Source organism: Neltuma alba, unplaced genomic scaffold (assembly GCF_004799145.2).
Source record: "Neltuma alba isolate B1F8T4 unplaced genomic scaffold, ASM479914v2 tig00005095_pilon, whole genome shotgun sequence".
Classification (NCBI taxonomy): Eukaryota; Viridiplantae; Streptophyta; class Magnoliopsida; order Fabales; family Fabaceae; genus Neltuma; species Neltuma alba.
Genome location: NW_021633978.1, coordinates 10,300 through 25,501, shown reverse-complemented (window position 1 = coordinate 25,501; position 15,202 = coordinate 10,300). Strand labels below are relative to the sequence as shown.

General features: G+C 31.1%; 1 protein-coding gene and 1 long non-coding RNA gene across 2 annotated transcripts; both read left to right on the top strand.

Annotated features, from left to right (window-relative positions):
* Window positions 1-1,951: 1,951 nt before the first annotated feature.
* Window positions 1,952-3,261, top strand: LOC114746772 (uncharacterized). Its single transcript, XR_003740311.1, has 4 exons — window positions 1,952-1,969; window positions 2,119-2,234; window positions 2,806-3,124; window positions 3,214-3,261. It is a non-coding gene; the product is annotated as an uncharacterized LOC114746772 (long non-coding RNA).
* Window positions 3,262-3,327: 66 nt separating this feature from the next.
* Window positions 3,328-3,897, top strand: LOC114746770 (uncharacterized). The gene has a single exon (XM_028935051.1). The coding sequence runs from the start codon at window positions 3,328-3,330 to the stop codon at window positions 3,895-3,897; it is 570 nt and encodes a 189-aa protein (XP_028790884.1).
* The last annotated feature ends 11,305 nt before the right edge of the window (window positions 3,898-15,202 follow it).

The following is a 15,202-nucleotide window of genomic DNA, read 5'->3' as shown; positions in this document are numbered from 1 at the left end:
AGACCCAATTAACTTATTTGAGGAGATTAAGGAAGTAAGTTAAGTTGGTTATTTATAATAAATAAATGTTGTCATTCCTAAAATATACTTGCTAATTAAGTATATTGGCTAAAACTATCATTATTAGAAGGATTATCTTGGAAAAAAATGCATAAATATAAGAGACAAAATGGATTGGAGTCTTATAATTAGGACCAAATAAAAAGTCAAATGGGGTCTTATAATAAGGACCGGAGGAGTATTAAAAAAAATAAAGGGACATTTTTGTCATTTGTCATAAATTTCAAAATTTCAAATTAGGTTTATTTTCTTTTCTATCATTTTCAACACTTAACTTCTTAAATCGGGAAATCACAATTTCAACCTTTTTTTTTGGTTATTTTTCCTATTTTATTTTAATAATAATAGGAATATCTCAATAATGATTAATTATTGATGAATGCTCTTCATGCTTTCTCCCCTTCGCAACATAAATTAATAGCTTGGTCTCAAATATAAATCGCCTAAACAGTAATTAACATTTCTTTATCAATTTTGTTCATGTCATTAATACTTAAATGTAACTCTTTATATTTTTCTCGCTCCTTTACAATCAATGTGGGTAAAGTTGAAAAGTTTTCATAAAGTATACTTTTAATTTTTTAACTTTACACAATGTTTTATTTTAGTCCCTCAACGTTAAAAAGTAAGCTTTTAGTCCTCTAACACTAAAATTGTTAACAAAAAATGATGATATTAAACTCTTAAATACTGATAAAGTATTATTAAATGCTAACAAAGCATTATTACATACTAACATATTAAGTTTAATATTCAAAACAACCATGATTGTTACAAAAAAAAAATTATTTAAGACTAACAATTTTGGGGTTAAAAAACTAAAAATATACTTTTTAAAGTTAAGGGATCAAAGTGAAACCTTACATAAAGTTAAAGAACTAAATGTATACTTTAATCATCTTATTTAATAAATTAATTACTATATTTTGATATTAATAAATAGTTTAAAATGATTTATATTGTGAACTGAAAGGAGTGTATATATATGTATGTATATAGAAATTTTTTGACTCAATCATGATTATTTGAAGTAAAACATGAGGGAAAGTTAATGAATTTATTTTGCCTTTCCATATTTGGATGAATTCTCTGTTATTAAGCAATTTTTTTTGGTGAATTGTATTATTAAGTAATTTTGTTCACATTGTGATTGTGATATATGCAACGAGTGATTGAAAAACCTCAAAAGCATTTAAAATAAATAAATGTTTTTATAGAAGTCGAGACAAAACGATTCTTAAATTCTTACTTTATATATCATAAAATTACTTTTAAAAGCTAATTTACCATGAATTCTAGCTTTTTAAACTGTTTTTTAACTTATTTGAAATACAAACACCAGATTACATGACAATTTCTGGCAATTCTGGGGGTGTTTGGCAAATGGGGCAAAAGTGCTTCTGGGCCCCAAACCTTGGTTTAGAAAAGCTGATTGCCAAACACCCCTTTTTTTTTTTAAAACCAAGGTTTCAGTCAAAACCTTGGTTTTGGCCAGCAAAACCAAGGTTTCCGGTAAGCAAAAAATTGTAGCTTCTGGAGTGCAAACACTGATCGGGTGGAGTAATAATTGGTCTTGTCAGAAGCTCCAACGGTGAGAAATTACTCTGCCTCTTCTCCCATTTTGCCGTCGCCTTTCGAAGATAGCACCAAACTTCTGCCTCTTCTCCCATTCCACCCGTCGCCTTCGACCGAGCTTCTTCCACAGGTGAGATAGCACCGAAATACTCTGCCTCTTCTCCCATTCCTTTGCCGTCGCCTTTGACCGAACTTCTGGCCACAGGTGAGATCGTGTTGAGCTCGTGAATTTTAGCCCTGGTGAGGTGTTCATCGGCTTGGCAACACAAGATCCCGTGCTGGGTTGGCTGATCAATTCGTCCATTTTTGATAGCTGCGTTTTTCAGTTCGTCCAGTCGTCGTTTTTCAGTTCGTCTAGTCGTTGTTTTTCAGTTCGTTCAGTAAGAAACATATATTTTACCCCAAGAAGAAAACCATATCTATCGGATCCCATTCCTTTTGCCGTCGTCGCTGCTGAAATTTCGACCGAACTTCTGGCCACAGGTGAGATCGTTGTCAGCTCGTGAATTTCGGCCCTGTTTATCGGTTTGGCAACAGAAGATCTCGTGCTGGGTTTTCTTCCATTTCTGATAGCTGCGGTGTGCATTTCGTCTGGTCAGGTAACTTCTCCCCTTCATTTCTGATCTGATGCAATGAAGATGACGTGTTCATTTATCTGATCATTTCTGGGTGGAGTTCGATTAGCCATTACCATCGGTGTCCTGTTTTTTTTTTTCCGGTCTACTGGTCCTGTTTGATTTTTTCCGGTGTCCAAGCTCAAAGGCGTGAAGAAGATGCCTCATGGAAAACACGAAAAAAAAGAACAAAATGGGACCGGACTGGTGTTGGGGGCGGCTTATCAGTATTATGAAAATAATAGCAAACTTTCCTAATTATTTGACATTTTGATCTATTTCGTTACTTGCTGGACTTTTTATTTTCACTTATTCTGAAATAAAAACTAGTACTACAAGAAATGAAATATCTAGGATTGTTACCCTGTGGCAGTGTTTGGTTTTATAACACCTTTGGTTGAGTATGATCCTTTGGTTGAAGTCAAACGAGCCTTGATGATGCCCCTCATGCTCAAACTTGTTAAATACTATACTTGTTATATCATATCTCTTGGACTGAATGGCATGTTTTTTGGATTGAACTTGTGATGACTAAAGTGTTGTAATTGGTCTATAGTATAATGAGTAAACAAACTGGCAAAGCTTCATGGGATATAAGAACCACAAAGGTTTTTATTGACCTATGCATTGAAGAAGTTGAAAAAGGGGGAAGAAAAGGAACTAGCTTGACAAAACCTGCTTGGACAAGTATTGTGGACAGCTTCACTGCAAAGACTGGAAGAGTCTATACAAGAATTCAATTGAAAAACAAATATGATACCCTGCGAAAGGAGTGGCAGTTATGGGATAGGCTGCTCCGTGAGACAGGTTTGGGATGGGATGCCGAAAGGAATACTGTTAGTGCCCCTGATGATTGGTGGGAGAAGAAAATAGTGGTAATGGTTTAACTTTATTTTAGCTTGTATTTTCTCACATGTTAATGTTTTTTGTATAATGTATTATATTTTTGGTGTTTAATGCGCAGGAAGTTCCTGGCTATGAGAAATTTAGAGAAAGAGGGCTTCAGTTTCGAGCTGAATTGACTCAACTCTTTGGGTCTGTAGCTGCAACTGGACCCCAGTCATGGGCACCTTCTTCCATGACACTTCCAAGCGAAGGAGTTCCTGAAGATGATATGGAAGAAGGGTCTGGAGATAGTGATGAACTTTTAGGAGCACCAACTGGCATAAGCGGGGAGTTTAATTCGGTCACATTCAATGACAATAGTGGAGGAAGTGGAGGCAACACTGGGATGAGACAGGAAACCATTCGTGGGGGTAGAAGCACAAGTGGCAGTCGACCTAGTAGCTCATTAGGGGTTAGAAAAAAAGGTGAATCCATGAAGAAGAAGCCCACTACCACTATGAAAATAGCAGATGCACTAAGCAGGATAGCTCAAGCAAATGAAAATGACTCTCAGCGTGAACATGAAGAGATTTCAGAAGCATGTGCTAGGAAGCTAGAAGAAGAAGCACGTGCTTATGAGACGTCAATTGCCGGAGTCATAGAGCACCTTAATGAAGTTGATGAAGTTACTGATGATCCTGATCTGTTTGGCCGGTGCACAACACTCCTCATGGACAAGCCAGCTGCAAGGAAGATGTATGTGGCTCTGAAGAACAAGAGGGAAAAACTCCTGATCTTCTTGAAGCATGCAACCAAGGATTGAGACTTCATTTGTGTTGCTTATTATAGTACTTGACTACTTTTTGGGTTGCTTAGAAGATGACTGTGATAATTTGTGTAAATTTTTAGGAATTATGTAACCAGCACTATTGTATTATGTGACTTTCAAATTTCTGTAGGAATTAAAGAACTTATTTTCTTGTAAAATGTTTAGTAATTTCATATCAGGGTTTCTAAATTTTATGTCTATGTGCACAGGACAAGACAAAAAATGGCTGATGAAATTAAAATTGCGGAAAAGTATCGAAAACGACGGAACAAACGGGTTAATCAAGTTGCAGCAGCGGTTGGTGGATACGCTTCTCTTCATTTGTGTAAAGAGCCCCAGCATACAAGCATTTATACAGGCAAGGCATGGGTAAGGGATGTTTTACAAGGCCATTCCACCCGTTGTTATAACATGTTTAGGATGGAAAGGGAAGTGTTCTTCAGTCTTTGCACAGAATTGCAACAACACGGTCTAAGGGAAACTAGAAATGTTGGGATATATGAAATGGTTGCAATGTTTTTAAATACCGTTGGCCATGCGCTTAGTAGTAGGATGCAGCAAGAAAGATTCCAACATTCAGGGGAGACAATTAGTAGACATTTTCATAATGTCTTATTGGCATGCTGTAGACTTGCTATGTCCAATATCAAACCAAAAGATCCAACATTTCAACATTTGCATACAAAAATACGGCCCGGTGGTCGATACTGGCCCTTTTTCAAACATGCTATTGGAGCAATTGATGGAACACATATTTCATGCATTGTTGATGTAACTGAGCAAACAAAATTTATTAACCGAAAAGGAAAAGTGACGCAAAATGTAATGGCGGTTGTGATTGGGACATGTGCTTCACTTTTGTATTGGCCGGATGGGAAGGTAGTGCGCATGATGCTCGTATATTTGACCACGCCCTCACAACTCCTTCCATGAATTTTCCCCATCCGCCTCAAGGTATATTTTAAATTGCTACAATTTATTTATGTTTAACTATTAGAAGACAAAGTTTATTAACACCAATCATATATTTCATGTAGGAAAATATTATTTGGTCGATGCTGGCTATCCGACACCCATGGGATCTCTTGGTCCCTATAGACGTGAACGCTACCATCTCCCTGATTTTCGAAGGTCATCTGCAATTTGAAAATGACAATGAGGCGTTCAATTATTTGCACTCAAGTCTACGGAGCACTATTGAAAGAACTTTTGGAGTTTGGAAGAGTAAGTTTGCAATTTTAGGAAACATGCCGAGCTATGACTTTCCAACACAGGTTCAAATTGTTTGTGCAACAATGGCCATACATAACTTCATTAGATCAATATCCATTTCTGATCCTGGTTTCATTCAGTTTGAACAAGAAGGTTCTTATGCAGAAGAAAATAATGATGATGATGGACTTGGATCTTCACATATACCTTCATCAATAGAATCTTCATCTCACATGGCTCAACTTCATGACTCAATTAGAGATCAAATTGTTCACTATATACGAGAATAGTCATGTCCTTTTTATTTCCTCTTTTCTTTTCAGATAATATAATGTGTTGTTACAAAAAAAAAGTACTTGGACAAATATATTTTGTTGCAACTTCTATTATGAAGACAATTGATATGAAATTTTTTTGTGTGGTTCTTTAATTCTGTCAAAAAAAAATTATGGGATTTCTTCATCTTTAAAATCTTTAAGAAATAATCATATTTCTTTGTTGGCAAAATAAATTATTTTATGAAAAACATATTTAATTATTTCATTAAATATATACGTTTTAATTTTAATTATTTTATTATATATATTTTATTAATATATATACATATTTAATTATTTTATTAAATTATTTTGCAAAAAGTATTTATTTATTTTACTAATATATATACGTATTACTTTTTTTCTTAATATTTTTTATTTACTTCAAATAAACATATATTATGAAATATATCTTATATGTAATTATCATCTAAACTTATGTCCTTTTTAGTAATTTTTACATATAAAAAAGCACTTCTGACAATAACTATCCAAACACTCTCACTTTATCAGAATCACTTTTTCAGAAAAGCTATTCTCTCAAAATCTATTCTCTCCAAAATCTATTCTCCAGAAACTATTCTCCAAACTATGGTTTGAGGTTATCCAAACACCCCCTCTGAATAAGATTCCCATTATGGAATCCACCATGGCATCTATGAATTGGTAAATTATCATTTCCCGTAGTCTCGCAATTTTTTAAAAAAATAATTGAAGTACACGATTTAGAAAGAGGAAAATGACTTCAATGACACCATAGTAGAATTATTGACTTTTCAGACTTTATTTTTCTTTTCGTTTCATCATTCACCAACACCCACCAAACGAAAATATAATAATATTCATCTACTTTTATTTTTATAAAAAAATTAATTAATTTAAATATCCTTCCCTCGCCTTCATCTTTTTCGTACCAAATGGATCCTTAAAAGGGCATGCTGCTTAAGACAATTGAAAGTCCCAACGACGATCAATCATCAACTAATTAGTATTAACTATTATTATTACTACTGCTGCTGCTGCTATTACTTTACTACTATACTAAATGATGTTCTCTCCTTCTGATTGTCCTTTATAATGCTCCTCATTGGTCATCAGCATTCTCCCCCCATGATTGGTCCATTATAATTCTTCTTATGGTGTATTTGTAATGCGTTTGATTGGTTGCTATTCGAAACTTGCTATTCGTCTCTCCAATCTCCTCTATTGTGTGTTTCATCTTCTTATTGGCTATTTTTAATCTCTTCTGTCTACTTAACCTTATTGTTTTTTTTATTCATTTTTAAAAATTTGCGTTTCATTTTTCAGAATTGAGTATTGTGGAATGTTGTGCATATTTATTATATGTTCTCAGATTTATTTTCTCTGTTGACCAACATCAACAAAAAAAAAAAAGAAGGGGAAACTACCATTGTGAGATCTTCTCATAGGTTAATGAAACAAAATCTTCTTCTAGAATTTTAACAGCTATATAAGTTTCCCAGATCGACATATTTATTTACAAGTTTTGCATTTTTTTTTCCTATTTATAAATCTAATACTATTTTCCATACAAAATTTTCTCCTAACAATAAACCTCGCATACATTTTTTTTTTTTACATTTAAACAAAAAAAATTATCCTAATGATGATTCCTCACCGTGCATCAACGGGGGTGTCACTAGTTGACTTGTTGAATCCATATTTGGCGTTACGGATACAAAGCAAATTTACAGTTTGAGACATATCAAGAAGCTACTGTTTTGATAACATAATAATAAAGTGCCAAGTCAAAGTCCGAAACTTGACCTTCTTGTATGAATTGGATAAGTACGTGACCTCTAATTATGAAATTTCTTATTTAACTCTTCTTCGTACAAACGGATACATACATACATACATACATACATACATACATACATATTTATTTATATCATTATGATATGATATAAACTTTATACTATATCCGGTCTTTAATATTAAAATTAATTTGATATTTAATTTGGTCCTAAATATAAGATCTCAATTCATTTTGTCATTAATATTTATCTATTTTTTTAGAATGGCTCTTATAGCAGTTATGTATGTTAAATGTTCTATTAAATGATAATTCTAACTGATATATATGATTAGCAAGGATATTTTAGAGAAGATAACATCTAATTATTACAAATAACTAACTTACCAAATTTTTTTAATTTACTCAAATTAATTAACTAATTTTTATATTAAAGACTAGAGGTATTATATGTTAAGATAGAGTTTGCGGAATAAAGCGCGCTGTTTATCAAATGAATACCCTTGTAGGCTTGACATTCAATTACCCTGTTTCTTTTAATGGGCCTGGATGGAGGTTTTTGGTTCTGTTTTTGTATACAAGAGGGCTAAGCCCAAGTTAAAAGAAAACTGGACAGGTGGGGATTGAAATGAGTTAGGGAGGGTCAGTAACCATTAAGGCACCCTCGGTCAGAGGAAAATTAATTAGTGTGCTAACGACGAATCATATGTACATTTGACATGGGCCTTCTTGGTTTGTTTGAAGTCCCGAGCAAAGATATTCCTATGCCAACACTTATGACTCACCTGATCAGAGTTGAGCCTAACAGAAGGAATTAGTCTCTTACAATATAACGAATTAATATTTAAATTTTTACTAAAAAAGTGTCCATATTTTGGTCCCATTTAATATGATATATTAAAAATGAGAGATAAGGATTATAATTGAGAAAAAAATTAAAAACTGTTTAGTATGAATAAGTTCTTATTACATTATACTCCCTCTGTTTCTTATTATAAGAGACAAATAACTAAATTACGTTAATCAAAAAAATAGTTAAAATTAGTTGAGGACAATTAATGTGTAAAAAGTATAATATTTTTTCCAAAAATGCCCCTATTAATAAGGAGAGAGAGTATGAGAGAGAACAATTAAATTATTAAAAGAAAGAGAAGTAGGAGGGAGAAAGAGTATGAGTTGGAAACAAAATAAATAGGGGTAAAATAGGAAATCAATACAAAAAAATAGAGACAACTTTTAAGTGTCTCTTATATATAGGAACATGTTATAAGCATCAAATGTCTCTTATAATAAGAAACGGAGGGAGTATTAGATAATTTCATGTAGGTGGAATTGGAGAATACCACCTCCTTCCATGGTATTCCTTAGTCTCACATATATTGAATTATCTAATCTCACGTAACAAGTAATCACTCATTTAAGATTTTTTTTTTTCAAACTCAATTCTAATTCTTACCTATCATTTTCAATGTTGCAGACCATACGGGACCTTAGTGGTTGGTAGTTTGCCTGAATAATATCCTTGCCTAGTGAAAAGAAAAAATCTAACATGACCTCTATATGATTTATTTCATATAGGGGAAATGATGAGAAAGACATGAGGTACATTTTTCACGAGCTCAATTTTTAAAAAATAAAACATTAATTTTTTTAATTTTTAATTCACTTATAATTTAAGTTATGAACTATAACTGAATGCGAATCAATTCTTAAACTTTTCGTTTGTTTTTGCGTATGACTCAATCTCTTATCATTTTCATTTTTTATATTCTTATTCTTGTCAATCATAACTCATGGTATGTGAAAAAATTTTGCTTCCAACTCAGCTCTAATCTACTACCTCTAGTTTTTAATACAAAAGCTAGTTGACTAATTTGATTATATTAAGAAAGTTTGTTAAGTTAGATATTTATAATAAATATGTGTTGTCTTTTATAAAATATTCTTGCTAATAAAATATATTAACTAGAATTACTATTATTACAAGAACTATTTTGAAAAAAAATAGATAAATATGAGAGACAAAGTAAATTAAGATTTTATATTTGTGATCAAAATAAAATTTAAATAAATTTTTATATTAAATACTATAGGTAGTACTATGCTCCTGTGCAGCGAAGAAGTTTGCTTCCACCTCATGACCTGACCGATCAGACCGTCCCATGACTTGTTAATTTCTTGGATTCATGCCTGATCCGACTATTAAAATACTAGGTTATTCTCCGGTTGTAAATATACTAGCTTATTCTAACTCGTATATATTCATCTAACTGTATAAGCAAATCTTCTATTAAAATATAGGAATGTATCTCTCTTTTTCCCTCTCTCCCTCTCCCTCTCCCTCTCCCTCTCCATCTCGTCATTGTACTATAAACTACATACATATGAATAAGAGATGGTTATAACATAAATTTATAAATAAAAAAAATAATAAACTATGAATAGTCCAGATCAAACATGTAACCTACATATCTCTTAAAATGTGGAAAGATCCAATCCATATACGGGTGTCCTCCTTTAATTTATTAGAAATCGGCAGCATACGGGAATTCGGTGCAGTTCTCGATCTATTGGGTTTCATGCATGATTTTTAATTACCAAATTAGTATGGTTCAAGTGGAAAGGACTCAGATATCTTAAACATCATGTCCTGGGTTTGATTATTGAAACAGTGTGTGTGGAACAAACACCGTTGGGAGGAGTCCCGGTTACAGCGCCTGACGATATCCTGAGAGATTAGTTTCTCACCGTTCGGATGAAAAGATACTTTGGGCAATAAAAAAAAAATTAATACTTCTCCTTCAGCGGCTTCTTCCGGCTACGTAACGTACAGTTAAAGAAAATTTTTTTTTGGGCATAAGTCAAAGAAAATCATAATTAAACCAATTACAACGCAAGATTCAATATGTGGTTTTCAAAATTATATGAAATTAAATCAATCTTTTGGGACAAATCTTCAAACGACAATTGGGCTCTATTTTGATACGACTATGTATGTTTGTTCGGTGCAATGGGATACATGATGATGCACATGCTCAATAAACGTAAAATATATGAAATTAGACATTAGGGTATAAAATTTTTTAAAAAATAATACAAATATATTAATCACAATCAATTAAAAAAATACTACCTTTAGTCCTAATTATAAGACATAACAAACGATGTCTTATAATTAAGATTAAAAATAGTATCTAATAAGAATAGTGATAAAGAGCATAGATCAATACGGTGAATAGTTAATAAAAATAATATTAAAAATCAGTTGAACTTTATGACAAATTCAATTTTTTTTATTGCTATATAATGAGGATCAGAAGAAGGACAAATGTCTTCTTTTACTTAATAAAAATGTGATTCGTAATTTAAATATGGGTAAAATTAAAAATTTACAGATATAATTCTAGTGAAGTGGTCCATATAATAATACTGAGTATAATCTAAATTCATACTTACATTGATAATACATTGCAAACTAGAAAATATGCTGCTTTTTTTTTAATTTAAAATATCCTCAAGTCATTTTATACTTGAAACTAACATTTGTCAAGTTATGAGAATTAAGGTTAAAGCACTCTCACCAGGTGTATTTTGTGTTCTTCTCCTAATATATTGAGATTATTTATCATCTCACAGCCAAGAACTTATCAATAAAATATGCCAATTAATATCCTAAGATCCTCATAAACATCCTCCATATGATGGCATCAATATGAAGTACCAAAATTGGGCTTATGATTTGGCCACTTGCATAATATCCATGTTTCGTTTTTCCATCAAACCAGATTGATTTATTTTAAACAAAACAGTTCGAAGACCTTCTAACGTAGCCAAACCCTTTGTTTGCCCACCTTCTAATTAGAATTTAATTTATGGAGTTTATTGTTGTAGGTCATGGGTTTGATCGACCTTTAGATGCAAGGATCTTAAGGTTGTAGTTTTATGTTTTATTTTATTCATTTGTTTGTGTTCTTAACGGAGCTAAATATTCTTTCATAAAAATTTATTAATGAAATTTGGATGCAATGGCATCTTTATCTTTCTTTTTTGAAAAAAAGGGTTCCATACCTACGCATTCATATATTGATCTCATAATGGACTCAATTAATTTAAGTAGTGAAGAAGGGTGTGAGCTAGCCAGCTTCTCTATTTTCTTTCTTTCTTTTTTTAAAAAGAGAGAATATGAATACGACAAATTATGAACCACCAGATATAAAAAGTGTGCCTCCTCCAATATTATTATACAAATAAAACATGCCAATACGTGAGTGGCCACCAATAATAGAAACATTTTTTTTAAAAAAATTATAATCATTCAAATGTTCTTGGTGGGCAGTATCAATTTTCTATCTTTCGCTCTTTGAAAAAAAAGGCACAAAATGCATATAGGTTGACCTCCTTATCAAAAACTATATATTAAAAAAAAAACTCAATGTGGTGGAGCAAGGGAAAGCATCAAATAATAGTAATTAACAAGACTTTCATACATGCTCTATCTGACTCTTATTATATAAGATACTTTTAAGAAGAAATAAATGGTTCTCATCATAAGTCACTAAGTTATAAAATACTACCTCCGGTTTTAATTATAAAACCTCGTTTATAGGTTATAAACGGGATCTTATAATTGGAACCAGATGTAGTATTAATTATATTTTTTATGGCTGGCAAAAAAATCACATTTTTTTATAAAATATTCCTATTTAGAATCTCATTAATTGCAACTTCTATGACTTTTTAGATGTAACTTATAATATTAAATATAGGTAAATTTGATTTTTTTTCTAATTTTCAGACAAAATTAATGAATTAAAAATCTCTGCTTAATTTTAATAATAATGTAATTAAAGGTATATAAGGTCCAATAGACTATATATATAATATTTAGCAAAGAACAAAACGGCATTAATTGGACAGAGGCAATCGCACTTACGAGCTACGAATTTTATTCACACGAAGTATCCACCTTCGAGCAAGGAAAAAGTAGTAGTCAACATCACAATATATATATATATATATATATATATGATTCATTTTTTAAATTCCGTACAATAGACGAGAAATAACCTGCCTAGTTATAATATTATATTTAAAAGAAAAGGTGATATCCATATAATGCTGGTCATAATGATATGTTGGATTAATATAATTAGGACACATAATGACACTTAATTTTTTTAGATATTTTAACTCAATAAAGTAATACTTAGAATATTTGAGGAACCCATGCGCAGTATCTGGTATCTAGGTAAGGATAAAGAAAGCTGATTAGTGGAGATGTATGATCATTTGGATATGTGTGTGTGTGTGTGTGTGTTGGGGGGGGGGGTAGAAAACTTATATATCTAGGCACTTGTTTACAATTAAATCAAGAAGTATGAATATTTTTTATAAAATTTTATTCTATAATAAACTTTGTTATTAATATCATTATTAATACTCCTCCAGTTCTTAATACAAGACTCATTTAACTAATTTGATTAGATTAAGAAAGTTAGGTAAGTTAGTTAATTATAAGAAATATGACATGTTATTTCTAAAACACCATAATCATTTTTCTTAATACCCTATCTCCCCATTCTATTTGGTTATCATTGAGGGAGTATCTATAGGGGTAATTTAGAAAATATTGATAAATATGAGAAATAGGTTTTATATCTAGGACCAAAACTAATTGAATAATTAGGTCCTATATTAATAACCAAAGGAATACTTTAAAATCCACTTGTTCTGATCTTGTTAGATTGGACTGAAATGCATAATGTTAAGTATCTAAGTCTTCCCCCATATGCACACACACACGAAAGTGACAATAGTCAAAGAGATAATTAAGTGGAGGGTTTAATTATCCAAAGTTGGATTAATTAAATGATTAATATACTAACACCCCACTTGCGTTTTAATGGTGTGAGTGTGCCAAACATGAGAATTCCACACGACTTCTTATTAATCCACTTCTACCGAGCACCTCCACTCATCAGCTACTTTTATATTAATTCTAATATTTAATATAAAATCTAATTAACTAATCTGAAAAGAATAAAAAAAACTACCAAATTACTTTAAAATATTTATATTTATCATTTTTTTCAAAATACTTTGTCTTGCTTATGAATTGATATATAATCTAATTATGCACATAAATATTTTAGAGAGATCATTTAAAACATACTATAATTAAGTTAGTAATTTTTTTAATTTATCTAGATTAATCAATGGGAACTTATATTAAGTACATATATATAGGGGGGAAGAGTTGTCTAAAAAGAAAAAGAATAGATCTGATTGGCAAGAATTTATCCCATACTTAATCAATATGTGAGTTTTAAGTCATGTTGTAAGTTTTTGTAATTACTTAAGTATAGCATTCTACCACTTTCTTTATTTATAAATGTAAAAGCTAGTTGAAGAGTTTGGTTTATTCTTAAATCTAAAAGATCATCTTCTTTCAGTCTCTCATGCATGTTTATTATTTTTCTTCTTAAATTGAATTACTCTAAATTTAACAAAATCAAGCTGACAAACTGACCCAAAAAAAATGACACATCAATTCCGTAAATTGTTATAGACTTTTGTTTAATGTAAAGTAATTTCTTTTTTAAATGAAATTTTAGAAGTATAACGAGACAAGTAATTTATATAGGCAAAACAATTATAAAAATTATATATCTGAAAGGATAATCATTAGATGTACTAATTATTTAGCAAAGTAGTAAGGACATAGAGATTACACACACAAAAAAAAAAAAATCTTTGAATCTAGTGATACAAGATGTGTCCTTCGTAATATTTAGCAAAGTAAGGGCATCCCAACTATCAAATACCAAATTTCTAATCTCAGCAATAATTGATTTTATTTCAAAAGGTTAAACTTGAAGATGAAAACAAAAATCCAGAAACAATAAAAACACAAACAAGGCATTTTAACCTAAATAATTCATGCATCCAAATTAAGGTGATCAAAGCAATAAGTTGGTAGGATCTGAAGAATATTATCCACTTCCCCTGCAAGCTATCTGAGGTGGTGGGTATGATTAAAGGAACATGATTCCTCTATAATATTTTGTCTTAGTTTAACTAGATAATCAGTAAAATTAAAGAGTTGTTCCTATAAGTGAAGCTTAAAACGAACATTCCAATAACTTGACACACAACTATATAAGCTATTGGAGGAGATTCCTCTTGAAGTCATGAGTGAATACAAAGCAATATGTTAGTTAATTATCAATGATTTTGTAGTCTATTTAGAATAATATTTTTAAAAAAATGGAAGATCACATGTTCTTGTAATCTCTTATTGTTATCTCCTTTAATATTAAAGGTGCTAACTTTGACTAATAATCCACAAGGTTATGAGTTTAAAAAGGTATTTGGATATCCCCAAAAGCACTCGAGACAAACTTATTCACATATTTACTTCGTATACCGTAAAATTATTTTTCAAATTATGATTTGGTTTCTATCTAAATACCCTTAAATCCAATTACTGATACAAATACTTAATTAATGGCGATCTATAAGTAGTTTTATCTGCATGTTTTAAGTCTGAAAGCGCAAACTCACCTCACTTAAATTTTCATTTGCCAGAAGACATATTGTCAACTTCAAAAATTCGGTGCAATGCACGTCAACAAGATTCCTGACACTTCATTCATACAAAAATAATATTTTATTCCGAAGGAAGTGAAAAGTGGAGGCTTAGTGGACATAGCGGCACCGTGGGATGGCACAACTGGATATTGTCCATCACGTGCCTTACACGTGTTCGCCACCGTTCCCATGCTTCTCTTCGGTCTCTAGCCACATTCTTTCGTACGGATCAGTAATCGTTGTATTTAGTAATTTATTAAACAAATATATATAATTTTAAAAATTAAAAAGTTAAGTTTTCTATGACTATTATTCTCAGATAATTTATATTTTTTCACATACATTATATTATATATTTAAATGTACAGGACATTAAATATCACATCATACTATTATCCTATCA